Consider the following 13,654-nt stretch of genomic DNA (forward strand, 5'->3'; position numbering starts at 1 on the left):
TTGTTTTGGCTAGGAAGGTTGTAGCTCATTGAGGCAAGTTTGAGAGGAATATTTAGTTTATTTACTTGTTTTATTTGCGTTTGTTTTCATCATCCAAAATTTTGGGAGAGAGGGGAAAGGCAGTTAAAAATTGTTAGTTAGAAAATGATATCATATTTGAAGTTAGAAATGAGATGTATGAAGTGATAATGGAAAAATTATGCATAGAAAAGATAATGTTATTAAGCTTGTCCATTGTGACTCACCTCTATATCTTAGGAGTCCATTTGGTAAACTTCAATATATTTTACTTTTATCGAGAAAAATGGTTTTAGGAAAAAACTTATATTTTCAAATGTTTTGAGATTTTAAATACCTTGTGACGTTATTTACAAACTCAGGGTTTATATTGTCATTTTAGCTTACCATTTTATTTGTAGTTGTGGTTTTCACCTATAATGATCATATTTTTAAACTGGAACAGATCATCATATAGATGTTGAACAAGATGCACAATAATAAAGGATGAGACTTGGAGTAAAACCACTATATATCTGGACAATTGAGAAGTTATATTACATTTTTATTTTACAATTATGTCAAGTTAATAAAAATACCATGATGCAAAACACGAATTTTCTTTTTATTTGAGTTTTAAATAAAAATTTGTGACAATTTTGATTTTATAATAATTATTTGAAATAAGATAATGTTGCTCCCTGTTTTGTTTTTTGGTGCATAGCTACACAAATAATCCTATTTCAAATAATTACTATAAAAATAAAATTGTCATAACTTAATTTAAAACTCAAATAAAAAGAAATTTTATATCTTACATCATGATACTTTTATTAACTTGACAAAATGGTAATATAACAATAAAATAAAACTTCTTCGACTATAGTTAAAAAATTAAAACTCACGTAAAAATCCTACAACCTCCCAAACTATTGTAGAATAAAATGTCATAATTACTTATTTATAGAAAAACTAATAAAATTAATACGTATTCACAAAATCTCAAAAGAGTCATGCAACTCATAAAATATCAATAGTTTTATTTTTATAATTACAAATTTAATTAAAAACAACACTTTGAAACCACCCAACTAACCAACCTCTTACTTAGAAACATAATCTTTTTTAATTTTCAAGCAATACACCTTTAAGCCTACCCCAAATTAATCATCAAAATATCAACACAATTCACATAAAACTCTTTTAAACATCATGGAATAATAAATTCAACACCACTTAATCATAAATCAAAACTAAAAATCACGTTCATAGAAATGTACTCTACCACTCACACCTTCATCAAACCAAAATAAACTATATTTTTATAATCAAAATAGCCCAAAACCACATTTTCAACACCAATCACATAAGACAAATGACTAGTTAGGTTCCGTGACACGAATATTCAAAGGTTAAAACTAAAACCTTTTAACCTTTACTTTGAACTCTAAACATCTTTCCACAAGTTCCTTTCCAAAAATGCTTAAAAAATACTCATGATTCTCTTAAGTTTCATTCTCTAGATCACTGAAAAGCTATAGATTTATGTTCCTTATTACTACCGCAACTCTCCTTTTTTTAATGAAACTCTCAATTCAAAATTCTAGTTATCTCCTAACAAAATATTAACTAAGATTTAGATATAATATTATATTTATGAAATATAATTTAGTTTGTATATCCTTTTATACATACTTTATTTATTAGAGCATCAATTTAATATGTTGTTAATAATTATTTACCAAACCTTTAATTTCTTAGAAAATAAAATAAATATTTTAAATTAATAAATCATTATCTCTCCTATCATAATTTTTTAAATATTTTGCTATCACCTATTAATATGTATCGATATCTAAGAATATCTTATGATATTTAATAGTATATAAAAATATCTCATTATATCTAATAATATTTAATATCTTTCTAATTAAATAATTATTAATCAAATTTTTTAAATTATATAATTAACAAACTATTTTATCTTTTACTTAAAATATTTATTTAACCTTATTTGTTTATTTTTTTTAATTATTATAATTTTTAGGATCTCACATCCTATAATTAAAATATTAGTTTTATACTAAAATACTCTCAAATTATATAATTTTAAAGTAAAAAGAATTTCAGATTGCGTAATCAAAAATATAAAATACCAATAGATTATATAATTCAAAAGTTTTTTTTTCATAAAGAAAATGACTTCTAGATTATATGATTCACAAATAAAAAGAACTTTCAGCTTAAAAAATCTAATAACATTTTTTAAAAATAAAGAGAGAATTTTCATAGTTATAAAGTAAAAAGAAAAATACGAGAATGAAAAAAAATTCTCCAACTTATAAGCTCAAGTTAAGCATATAATAGATCTCAAGTTAATTGGGTTAACAAAACTGAAATTTTCATGTGAACCAAAATAAATTTAACTCGTAAAAGTTAAATGGATTTAAATGAGGTCGTTGATAATTGACCAATTTATAAATTTTCAAAAAGTAATACAAATTATACGATATCATTTTTTAAATCTTTTGAAAGGTTTGGATGTTTAATTTATTTTAAAATTTTAATCTGATATGCATTTAATATTTAATGTGAATTTGCATTAATTATTAAACATTGAAAGTTTTTGTATTTAATTTAAAATTGTTTAGCACTTATAATTTTTTTTATGTTTTTAAAATTTAGAAAATCGGACCAACTAACTCAGTAGTAAATGGGATCCAATTATGAAGCTTCTAACTCACTGCATTACCCTATTTTATTTGGCTAATGCTCTTTTTCATTAATTCGGCCAAACAGAAACATTCGATGTTTTAATGAAGACATAGAGAACATGAATGTGACAAATAAGAATTCGCAGTCAAACACTGCTAAATAAATATCTCGTTCGACCCACGCTTACAATAGGTGGTACCCCACATGCATTTGTGCTGTGAATTATTGCAGCTATAAGACCAATAATGTCTGATGTATCTTGTATATGATATATATATATATATATAGATATATATAAATCCAACCTCAACAATACAAAATAGGGAAAACACTGAAGCCAAAAGTACTTACGCAGTTACCCTCACTTCGCCGCATCCATTCACTTCCAGTTTTATCCCTAACTTCCGACTACTGATCCTCCTCTCAACAACGTATATTTCTTACCCTCTTTTACTTGTTATGTTTTCTTTTATTCTTGTACTTTTTCTTATTTTCTTAGCCGTTTTGAGTGAACTTTCCTATTTTCGTTTCAAAAATTTCATTGCTTCAGTGCTGCCCTTGTTGATTTTCATTTTTCTCTACATTCCCTGATGCATGCATGCTTAAGTTTGGATTGGTGACTGGTTTGTTTGGTTCTGTTTGTCCGGCAGATTTGGGGAATGGCCTGTTTGGTTTCCTTCTGATTGTTTAATCAGTAGGAAGGAAAAAAAATTAGTCGACTTTTCTGGGTAGTATTGTGTTGGGAGAAAGTTGAGTTTTTTAGCATAATGGCGGGTTGTTTTTCAAATTTTGCCGTGGCCGGTGTTGCCAATGTGAGGCAAGAAGCCCTTTTCGGGAATTTGGGAAATCAGGAGTCAAATTTGATTAGGTTGAGTTTCATGGGTGCGTTGAATAAGGCTGCATTTCATGTTCTGTGTGGGAACAAGTATGGTAGACCATGGGTGGCTACGCAAAAGAAAAAAACTTTTCTTGTAATGAGCATGTCGCAGCCGTCTGCTGAATCGCAATCTTCTGTGACTTCGATAGGATTTTCCGAAGGGGGAGGTGATGGTCTCCAGAGTAAGGAACATGTGACTCGAGATAATGAGTCAGACTCCAAAATTGATAGAAATGATGATAATGGAGTTGTAGTAGATAACGGTGGTGGGAATGGAAGCTTTGGAAGTGGTGGAGAGGGAGATGGGAGTGGTGGGGGTGGGGATGGTGGTGATGATGACAGTCATGACAATGAAGAGGAGGAATTTGGGCCAATACTGAGATATGATGAAGTAATGAGAGAGACACAGGCTCGTGGAGCTACCCTTCCTTTAGACATGATAGAGGCTGCTAAGAGTGTGGGAATCCGTAAGGTGCTTCTACTTAGATATCTGGACCTGCAGGTACAGTTTCTAAATGTCTATACATTTTCCCCTATTCTTTCCAAGTTGTGATTATGTAATGGATTCTGGGCGCAAACTCGTGTAAAACAAGATTACCATTCCATTACCTTAGACTTTAATACTGTTATAATTACTGTTTTAATTGCAGGGATCCTTTTGGCCTTTAGGATTTTTCATGAAATCATGCTCTATGCTTCGCAATCGAATGTTAGCTGATCCAGCGTTTCTTTTCAAAATTGGCACAGAGGTTGGTTGGTCTTGTCTTGTAGGAATCCTAATGTTTACTTTTTGTATCATTTAATGGCAGAACTGCAGTGTGTTGACCTATCCAACCATCTGAGTGCTCTATGTAACATATGACAGTAAGTATTCACCATTGGCAATTATGGTAATAAAATAGTTTCCTATGTAACAAGGTATCTATATATTCAAAAAAAATTGTGCTGATGACTGCAGCCCTTGTATGGTATAAGTTAAAATAATTGAAATTCATGTAATACTGACCTGTGGGATAATTTTGGAAGTTTTCTTTGTATTTATATTTATGTAACATTTTATCTTGGTATGCAGATTGTCATTGATACATGTTGTGCTACTTTTGCTGAAGTTCAAAAGAGAGGCAAAGACTTTTGGGCCGAATTTGAGTTGTATCTTGCAGATCTTCTCGTTGGTCTAGTTGTTAATATTGCTTTGGTAGGTATGTTGGCGCCCTATGCTCGAATAGGGAAACCATCAATATCTAGTGGATTCCTTGGTAGAATGCAGAAGGCCTATGCAGCCTTGCCTAGCAGGTTTGTCATCATACCATATATATGGGATTGTTTTCTTATCTCAATATTTTTATATCTTATGTGTATATATAACTAATAATTGTCCATCTAAAAAAGGCTTGGAAGTAAGGTTTCTCCATAAATAAAAATTATCCATACAATTAACAATAGTTAGGCCTTACTTGCTTTGTGTCTGTGGAGTATGGAGAAGTTTTCACCTAAGTTTCTAATTTACTCACTGTATGCAGTGTATTTGAAGCAGAAAGGCCAGGATGTAGGTTTTCTGTGCAGCAGAGACTTGGAACATACTTCTACAAGGTAATTACTGAAATCATTTCATTTTTCAACCAAGGTGGGAAGTTTCTGTTGTGCAGTTATATTTTAATTTGCGTTTTGAATTCCAGGGTATAATGTATGGAGCTGTTGGATTTGCATGTGGTATTATAGGCCAAGGCATTGCAAATATGATCATGACTGCAAAGAGGTATGAGTTTCTTCCCTAGAGTTTGTTTGACATAATTTGCTTCTTTGTAGGCACAATGTAACAGCCTACCTTCATAGTTCACAAGTTAATAGAAAATTTGTTGGCTCTTATAATCATATGTTTGTAATTGTCCTCGTGGAACATCTAATACAATGACAATCCTGTTAATAGATAAAATTATGACTGGAAATTATTATTTTGCTTCCACATAGTGCCTACTTTGCCTTCACAAAGGAGGGAGTTTGTTCTGTTATAATTCCCTACAATTTGCAAGGTACAACATTATAGAAACCTAGGTCTCTCACTTAGTATAACGTAAAATGTTTTATGAGCACACTTTTAAAGAGGTGTGGCACCACATGGTTTGGTGATATAGAAACCATTTCTGTTGACAGTGTACCAAAGTTATATCTAATTAAGAGCCAGTGTTCATACTGGATGGTAGTTTATATTAAACTGTATGAATCCTTATTCTTCTGAGCAATTAATTTCTCACTTGTTCTTGCTGCATACCAGGAGCATAAAGAAATCAGAAGAGGACATACCTGTGCCACCACTTATAAAGAGTGCTGCTCTTTGGGGTATGATGTTCTTTGTTTAAAAATATTGCATAATCTGTAGTTCTTCTTTTCCGTACAACTGGAAGACAACAATCTGTGTCTTCATTTATTTATTAGGAAACTCTTCTCAATTTTAAGCTTATTACTTATTAATAACTATGAATATAGTTACGAGGTCAAATATTATTCATATCATTAAAGGATAAAATGTATCATATTAGTACTGCAAAAAAGATTTAGTTTATGTTTTGAAACACAAGTTTTTCATATAAATGTTTAAAACCAGTTTATTGATGTCTTGTTATATTCATTTTATATTATTGTTCGGAAATTTTGACTTGTCTATTTAAAACTGCTTTGTTCAATTAGAGTGGTGGAAAAATACTAGGTCCTGTTTGGATAAGTATTTTTGTAAACACTTCTAAGAAAAGAAAATATGAAGATAAAATGTATTGAATTTCTTTCATAAGCTAAAATTAAGTTCTGAATTTTTATAGAAATTCTCATATATGTTCCCCTTAAAGCTAAGATTCATAAGTTGGTTTTAACTTACAGAAAAAAACCTCAATCCATTTTACTTTTTTATGTTCTTTTCCTATAGTGCTAATGGAGAAGTTTCTCCAAATAGGCCTAGATATATTGTTATCTCTTTGCGTTCAACATTTGTTATTTTTTAGCCAGTTGGGAACAAGTGAGAAAAGTACTGGAAACTAATTTATGACTTTTGTGGTTCTCTCTCTCCAAAAGAAAACTTGTATTGTTTTTGTGTTATCCTCAGTGTAATTTCTCTCCCCCTTCCTTTAGCCCCTCTTACCATTAAAGAAAAAGGTAAAAGGACCCATCACAATATTTGTATATGATTGTTACACCATCGAACCCAAAACGTTGCATGTCAAATATGAAATGTTGCATGCTGTCAGTTTGTAGCTAAAACGGGTGTAGAAATCTTTGTACCATTTGATATCGGTTCAAATGTATGGTGTGGATTGCCAACTTTTCTCAAGTTTCATTTGATGTTTTCTGATTTACTGTTAGTTTTGACATTTGGTCATTATATCATCCTAACTCAACTTATTGTATATTGTTCCTGGTTGTAACACATTTCCTTTCTCCTTGAACCTCCATTCTAGGTGTGTTTCTTGCTGTTTCTTCCAACACGCGGTACCAGATTGTCAATGGACTAGAACGGTTGGTTGAAGCGTCACCAATGGCAAAGCAGGTTCCCCCAGTTGCTCTGGCTTTCACAGTTGGCGTGCGTTTTGCCAACAATGTGTATGGTGGCATGCAGTTTGTTGATTGGGCTAGGTGGAGTGGAGTACAATGACTCCTTTTTCCTGATCTGTGTTCTAGTCATGTAGATGTGATTTTCTAGCCATCAATATATGGTGCGTTGAATTGGCAGATTTGTGCTACTTGGTTAAGGTTGCATGGTTTGATAGAAAGATTTTCTTTCTGGGATTATAAATGTTACCAGGCAATAATTTAGAGGCATGCCGTTTGTTACTTCTATATTCGGCAACAAACGGTAGAGTGCGTGTTAGAAAGAGTGTATTGATAGCACTTCTCTCTGGTCAAGACCTGCATATTTATCTAGAATAACCAAAATAACCTATCAAGGTGTTTGGATACAAGTTACACGAGTTTTTGAAAGTTTCTCTATTGAAAATATAGAGTATTTTCCATTGGAGAAGCTCTTAGAAATTCTTCTAACTATAACAGACTATGACAGAATCTGGAAACGTAAAAACGCCATGGTAAATATATAACATGTTCTAACAGCTTAGATTCCCTGTTAATTATTTGGGTTTATATCAAACTTATCAGTTTCAATATTTGATGAAAATTGATTTGTTTGGGACTGGAATTCAATCTTTGTTAATGACACTTCATTTGTTTCTCTAAGAAAAGGTAAAGTGTTAATTTAGAGAAAGAAGTTAGAAAAAAATGGAAATAACGGTTAAGTTCAAATTGCCAAAGATGATATTAGTTTGGTATGAATGTGATATTATTTTCAAGTAATGAAATTGCAACTTGTTTTACATTTGAAATGGTTTTCTAAAAGCTAATCCAAACGTTGATTAATGTTCTGTCTATTGAAATGTATCCTCGATTTTTGGCATTTCAAATCCAACCCGCAAATAAAGTATAAAATGTTCTTTTTTTCAAAGAAGTTAAATGATCTAAGGATGAAAACATTTTCCAATGAATCATCGGATGAATTTGTTTTAATTTAACTAGTAATTAGGAATTCTGGTTTACCTGCCTGAAAATATTTAGCATATCTTCCTCTCTGGTAAACACAAGCAAGTAATCAGAATGCAGCAATTCATTTCTTTCCCTTACAAATCACACAGATGATGCCACGGGTGAGTTCTTAGCAAAAAACCAGACTTGCCTTGATCTTAATTACTTAAAGCTATTGTTATTCACCAAACTGTCTTAGTCGTTCGTTCTGATTGCATACAACCCACAAGCACACACCTTGCTATTCTCTATTTGGGTCTTGGATTGTTTGCATTAGGTTCTGGAGGCCCAAGACCCTGCAACATTGCCTTTGGAGCTAATCAATTTCATACCAAAACAGAGGAAGGGAAAGCTCAGTTAGAGAGCTTCTGCAATTGGTAGTACCTTTTGTTCACGTAGCTCTTTTATAAAGCTAGGTCATGCCTCATAAATAGTGTGTCCCTGTGGACATGTATCAGATACCTACATGCGTATGACAATTGTAGGACATATATCGATGTCTCCCTTTTTTGATATAATTTTGACATAATTCCAACTAATAAGGATAAATAAAATGATTTTCTAAAAGCCATAAACTTGTAAAGTGATTGAATGAGTTTCTATGATTATAAAAATAAAGAACAAATATTATATCATCATTACTTTTCACTTTTTGGATATTTGATAAATGGATTAGATTTATTTTCATACTAAGTACAATATGTTTAGATTATTATATTTGATTAATTTTGTTTATAAATGATTTTAAGTATATAAATATTGATTGTTAAATTAAATAATTCATAATGATCTAATATATAGATATATGTTTTCATGTCCTATGGAAATTATATGGGTTGTGAGGTGTTTGTATTTGTATAGTATAGACTTACCAATTTAACCTAGACTAGCTCAAACTGATTTATCTTTACTTTTTTTTTCAAACACGACTCGAACTTTGATTTAAATAGGCCTTTCACTAGACTTGCCAATTTAACTTAGAGTAGCTCAAACTGATTTACCTTTACATTTTTTTTGGTAAATATGTTGAAAGTCCCACATCAACTAGAGATGAGGCCAATTCATAGTTTATAATTGGTTGCAAACCTCACCCTACAAGCTTGTTTTGTGGGATTGAGTTAAAGTCCACTTCTAACATGGTATCAGAGCCATGGTTAGAGCATATCCTAGCGATATTTGTTGTTTGTTGGGCATATATGGGGGGTGTTGGAAGTTCCACATTGACTAAAGATAAGACCAATTCATAGTTTATAAGTGGGTGCAAACCTCACCCTACAAGCCTCGATTTTCATTCCAATTGGCTCGTCTCGACCTTTGGTCTAGACTAACCAATCTCAATCTTTGACTTGGGTTAGTTTGTCTCGACTTTCGACCCAAGGTGGTTCATCTTGACCTTCAGTCTGGGCAGGCCATCTCGACCTTTAGCTTGAGCCCACTTGGGCCGAAGGTCGACCCACCCTGACCTTTGACCCAAGTCGGTATGTATATGACATTCGACTTGGGCTGACATGTGTTGACATTTGGTCTAGGTTTGTCTCGACCTTTGACCTAGGTAGACATGTCTCAACGTTCAGCTCGGGTCAATTCGTTTTAGCTTCGGTCTATCTCTACCTTTGTCGTGGGTAGGCACGCCTTGACATTGGGCCTAGGTCAACCCATCTCAATCTTTGGCTTGGATTGATCCGTCTCTACCTTCAACCCAAACCGACTTGTCTCGACCTTTGGCCCGACAACTTGTGTCAACTTTCGGCTTGGTTGGCCCATCTTGACCTTTGACTCAGACCAACCCGTTTTGACCTTCAACCTAATTAGGCTTATCTTAACCTTTGGTTCGACCCATCTTGATCTTTAGCCTTTGTAAATTTATCTCAATCTTTAGTCTAGGATGAACCGTCTCAATTCAGTAAAAAATAACGACTTCATCTTTCACTTACACTAAAAGTTATTTATAGGAGCTCATTAAAATATTATATAATGAAAACTAAACCCACCTTAGTTTTGATTCTAACCCATTTTGATGATAACAACTTTGGGCTCGAGACTTTTTTTTGTCCCCTTATTTTGAGGCGTCCCTTGAAGAGATTATTCAAAAATGGGTTAAGGCGTTCAAATTAACACTTCTAAAGTTATAAAGGTATATGCGCTACATAGGTTCACAAGTGATCTTTTGGTTTGCTATTATTGCCGTTTGAGACTAATGTTAGTTGGTTCCATATATGGTTTTATTATTCTCACGATGTGCTTTAACCATTTTCCTGTTGGGACGAGCTTGTTTGCGTAGTACACCTTTTTTGCATGGCACTGACTTGAATAAGAATAGGCTTGAGTACTATTATTACACTATTGTTGTTTTTGAAGGGTTGATCTTGAACTTTTACTTCTTTGCTTGTCGTTACCTACACAATGAAGTGTTCCAAAGTCTATGTTGACCAATTTAGACTCAGAAATGCTAAATTATTAAAATTAAATAAAATTCAGACATGACAAAAAGTAATGATTTGATGACTAAGACACTCTCAAGAATTGACAACGATACTCAACTTAGTTTTAGTAGGAATTTCTTAGCCATTTTACCTCACATTGAGGCTTACCTTCACTCAATTTTGAATAAAGGATTTTGGTATTCTAAAATTTTTCCCACGCCTTGAAGTCGCACACTCCAGTTGCCGTATATCAGTGTCAGTCAATATTGTTTGGACTTTCTACTCAATATACTTGGCTGTAGGCCAGCTAGCACTCCCTTGGATCTTGGCCTTGATTTGCATGTTTTTGATAGCCTCCATATTCTGATTTTGTTGGGTATCTAATCGCAACTTGTCCTAAAATTTCTGATGCAGTCCACCAACTAAGCCATTTCTAAAATAGTTCAATGTGTTAAAAGGTTCATCCGAGAAAGGCTTATTCTTCCCACGCTCCATTACTCTGCAATAGGTATATCTCTCTCATCTCTTAACGCTCAAAAAGCAACGATCTAGCCCCTTCTTCTTCCACCAAATATCAATACCGTGCATTGCAACTTGTGAACTACATTGACTCTCTCATTTGTTACAGGATCTTCACATCACTCGTATGATTTTGTTATAACAAAAATGCATTATGCTACATGGACCTACTAAACACAGTGGTTGATTGTTACATTATCCTTAAGCTTTGCTCAACTGGTCTCATGCATCTTCTTCCTATCCCTTCAAGCCAGCTAACAACAGATATCTTCACCAAGGATTTGATTCCATGCACCAGTTTCCAAGGTTAGGCTCAGCGATATCACACATATCGGTTAGTTAGGGACCTATACTTATGTTATTTGAGCTATAGCTAGACTCATTTTCCAAATGTATTTATACTCTCAACATATTAAACATTGATGTAGGAACTGAGTCTCACCTTTTTTTTTTTCCATAATATCACTGTTTTAACATTTTATCGTAACATAACTCATGAGTAATTGATTCATCACTAACACCTCTAAATATGGAGAAGTATAAGACTAATAAATAAACTAAAGGACAGAGAAAAAAAGTAATTTAAACATGTAAAGCGACCTTACATTAGAGAAAGGGTTAAACTGACAGCAATTAGAGAAGAAGAGATAAAGGGTTAAATAAGGGTTGTGGACAGAAGTTGGAGGCTGTAGAATAATAGTGAGAGTTGTTATCATAATATAAATGGAGACATGCACGGACCGTACCAGCATGCACTCACATGATCCTACCCTTCAGTTCGCCCTTCCACAACCTCAACACCCGTTCTTCAAGAAACACACATTTTACTATCACTTCCTTCTCACCACCGCCCACCACCATGGCCATCGACACCCTCCGTCGATTCTTTCTTCCGTGTTTCTTCTCTTCCAAGCAGCAACCCACCGTCCCTTTCTCCGACCATCATCTGCAGACCAAGAACCGCCCCTCCTCCCCGGCCTCGTCAACGTCCTCCTCCACCGCCACCTCGGCTGCCCCGCCCCGTCCCTCAAAGTCCATGGTGATCGGCACCATCTTCGGGAACCGCCGCGGGCACGTGTGGTTCTGCGTGCAGCACGACCGGCTTTCCGCCAAGCCCTCGCTCCTCCTCGAGCTTCCTCTCTCCACCGACCATCTCGTACGCGAAATGCGCAACGGCCTCGTGCGCATCGCGCTCGAGTGCTCCGACGCTGCCACGTGTCCCCTCCGCTCCGTCCCCCTCTGGACCGCCTTTTGCAACGGCAAGAAGACAGGCTTCGCCGCGCGCCGCCGGGCCGGAGACCGCGTCCGCTCCATCCTCCGCACCATGCAGTGCGTCTCCGTCGGCGCCGGCGTCATCCCCTCAGGCTTCTCCTCCGACACCTCCGAGGAACTCATGTACATGCGCGCCAACTTCGAACACGTCGTTGGCAACGCTGACTCCGAGTCCTTCCACCTCATCAACCCCGACGAGTGCCCCGGCCAAGAACTTAGCGTTTTCTTGCTCCGATCCCGACTCGCCGCCATCCGCTGAGCCGCAACGAGTCGAACATCTTTCCGTTTCGGAGCTTTATTTATTTTTCGGTACAGAAAAAAAAGAAAGAAAAAGAAGTATGACAAAAACACCTCTTGGAAATTATAGTTTTTCTTTTTTTCAGGGTCATTCCAGAAAGTTATTGGTTTTCTTGAAATTCCGTAGCATATTGATATCTTCCCGCAAATGTTGTTTGGGTGACCATTGTACATTTTGCCGTGTTAATTTATCGAAGTTAATGACAACATCTTTCAAAGGACATATTTCCACAAGGATATAGCGAAGATCAAGCTTCTCTTTGATTATGAACTTAAAAAAAAGGTTATTTGTTGATCATACATCACAATTACTAGTGATACTTTTCTTGATTTTGAACGGGTTATCTTTTTTATTTTTACTTCTAAGATCTGAGTCTTGTAAAAAAATGGTTTTTTTAAGAGGAAGGTGATGGGGGTGACTGTGTTGTAATTGTTGCCCATGTGAGTTCCGAGTAGAGCTGATGGGTTTTTCTAGGACTAATCTCATCGCCAATACTGTATTCTTTTTTGCATTTGTCTATAATAATAATGTAACAGGGTTAAACAGGGATGGTCTAGGAATCTTTGCTATTTTGTTTATGCTCCAGAATTATCAATTTATTACCATATCAGCTTTGATTCACTGCGATTTCTTCCCCTTATTATATAAATCTGCGGTTTTGGAGCTTTTCCTTGAGATTCATTACTTGTTTGGCATGGGTATCTTACTCAAAATGTAATATAGTTTTCCCCTTGCTTTTTAATAATTTAGAATATTTGATGGTACTGGTCATTATATTGCTTGCTGTCAATCTTTCTGGTGACCAATTGAATATATTTTAGCTTTTTCCTATCTTCTTGTATAATTTTTCCATGTTGGATCATCCCAAATTTCTATTATTTTACCAGCACTGCTATAACATATTGTAATGTAATGCTAGAATACCAGCTAAGCTCTTAGGTGTGCTAGATGGGGTCGTAGTTGAACCATTCTTTTTCGTTGTACCTATGATTT

The 13,654-nt window shown here is 34.5% G+C and overlaps 2 protein-coding genes across 2 annotated transcripts; both read left to right on the forward strand.

Moving 5' to 3' along the window:
• Positions 1-2,987: 2,987 nt before the first annotated feature.
• On the forward strand, positions 2,988-7,536 carry LOC124819638 (protein RETICULATA, chloroplastic). The gene is made up of 8 exons (XM_047291192.2): positions 2,988-3,143; positions 3,363-4,091; positions 4,240-4,338; positions 4,662-4,882; positions 5,110-5,179; positions 5,266-5,345; positions 5,862-5,926; positions 7,036-7,536. The coding sequence occupies exons 2-8, from the start codon at positions 3,480-3,482 to the stop codon at positions 7,227-7,229; spliced, it is 1,341 nt and encodes a 446-aa protein (XP_047147148.1). The 5' UTR covers positions 2,988-3,143; positions 3,363-3,479; the 3' UTR covers positions 7,230-7,536.
• A 4,235-nt stretch (positions 7,537-11,771) lies between these two features.
• On the forward strand, positions 11,772-13,193 carry LOC124819639 (MIZU-KUSSEI-like protein (Protein of unknown function, DUF617)). Its single transcript, XM_047291193.2, has one exon. The coding sequence runs from the start codon at positions 11,852-11,854 to the stop codon at positions 12,620-12,622; it is 771 nt and encodes a 256-aa protein (XP_047147149.1). The 5' UTR covers positions 11,772-11,851; the 3' UTR covers positions 12,623-13,193.
• Positions 13,194-13,654: the final 461 nt, after the last annotated feature.

The sequence above is a fragment of the Vigna umbellata genome, chromosome 5 (genome assembly GCF_029865625.1).
Source record: "Vigna umbellata cultivar VRB3 chromosome 5, Vumbellata_1.0, whole genome shotgun sequence".
NCBI lineage: Eukaryota > Viridiplantae > Streptophyta > Magnoliopsida > Fabales > Fabaceae > Vigna > Vigna umbellata.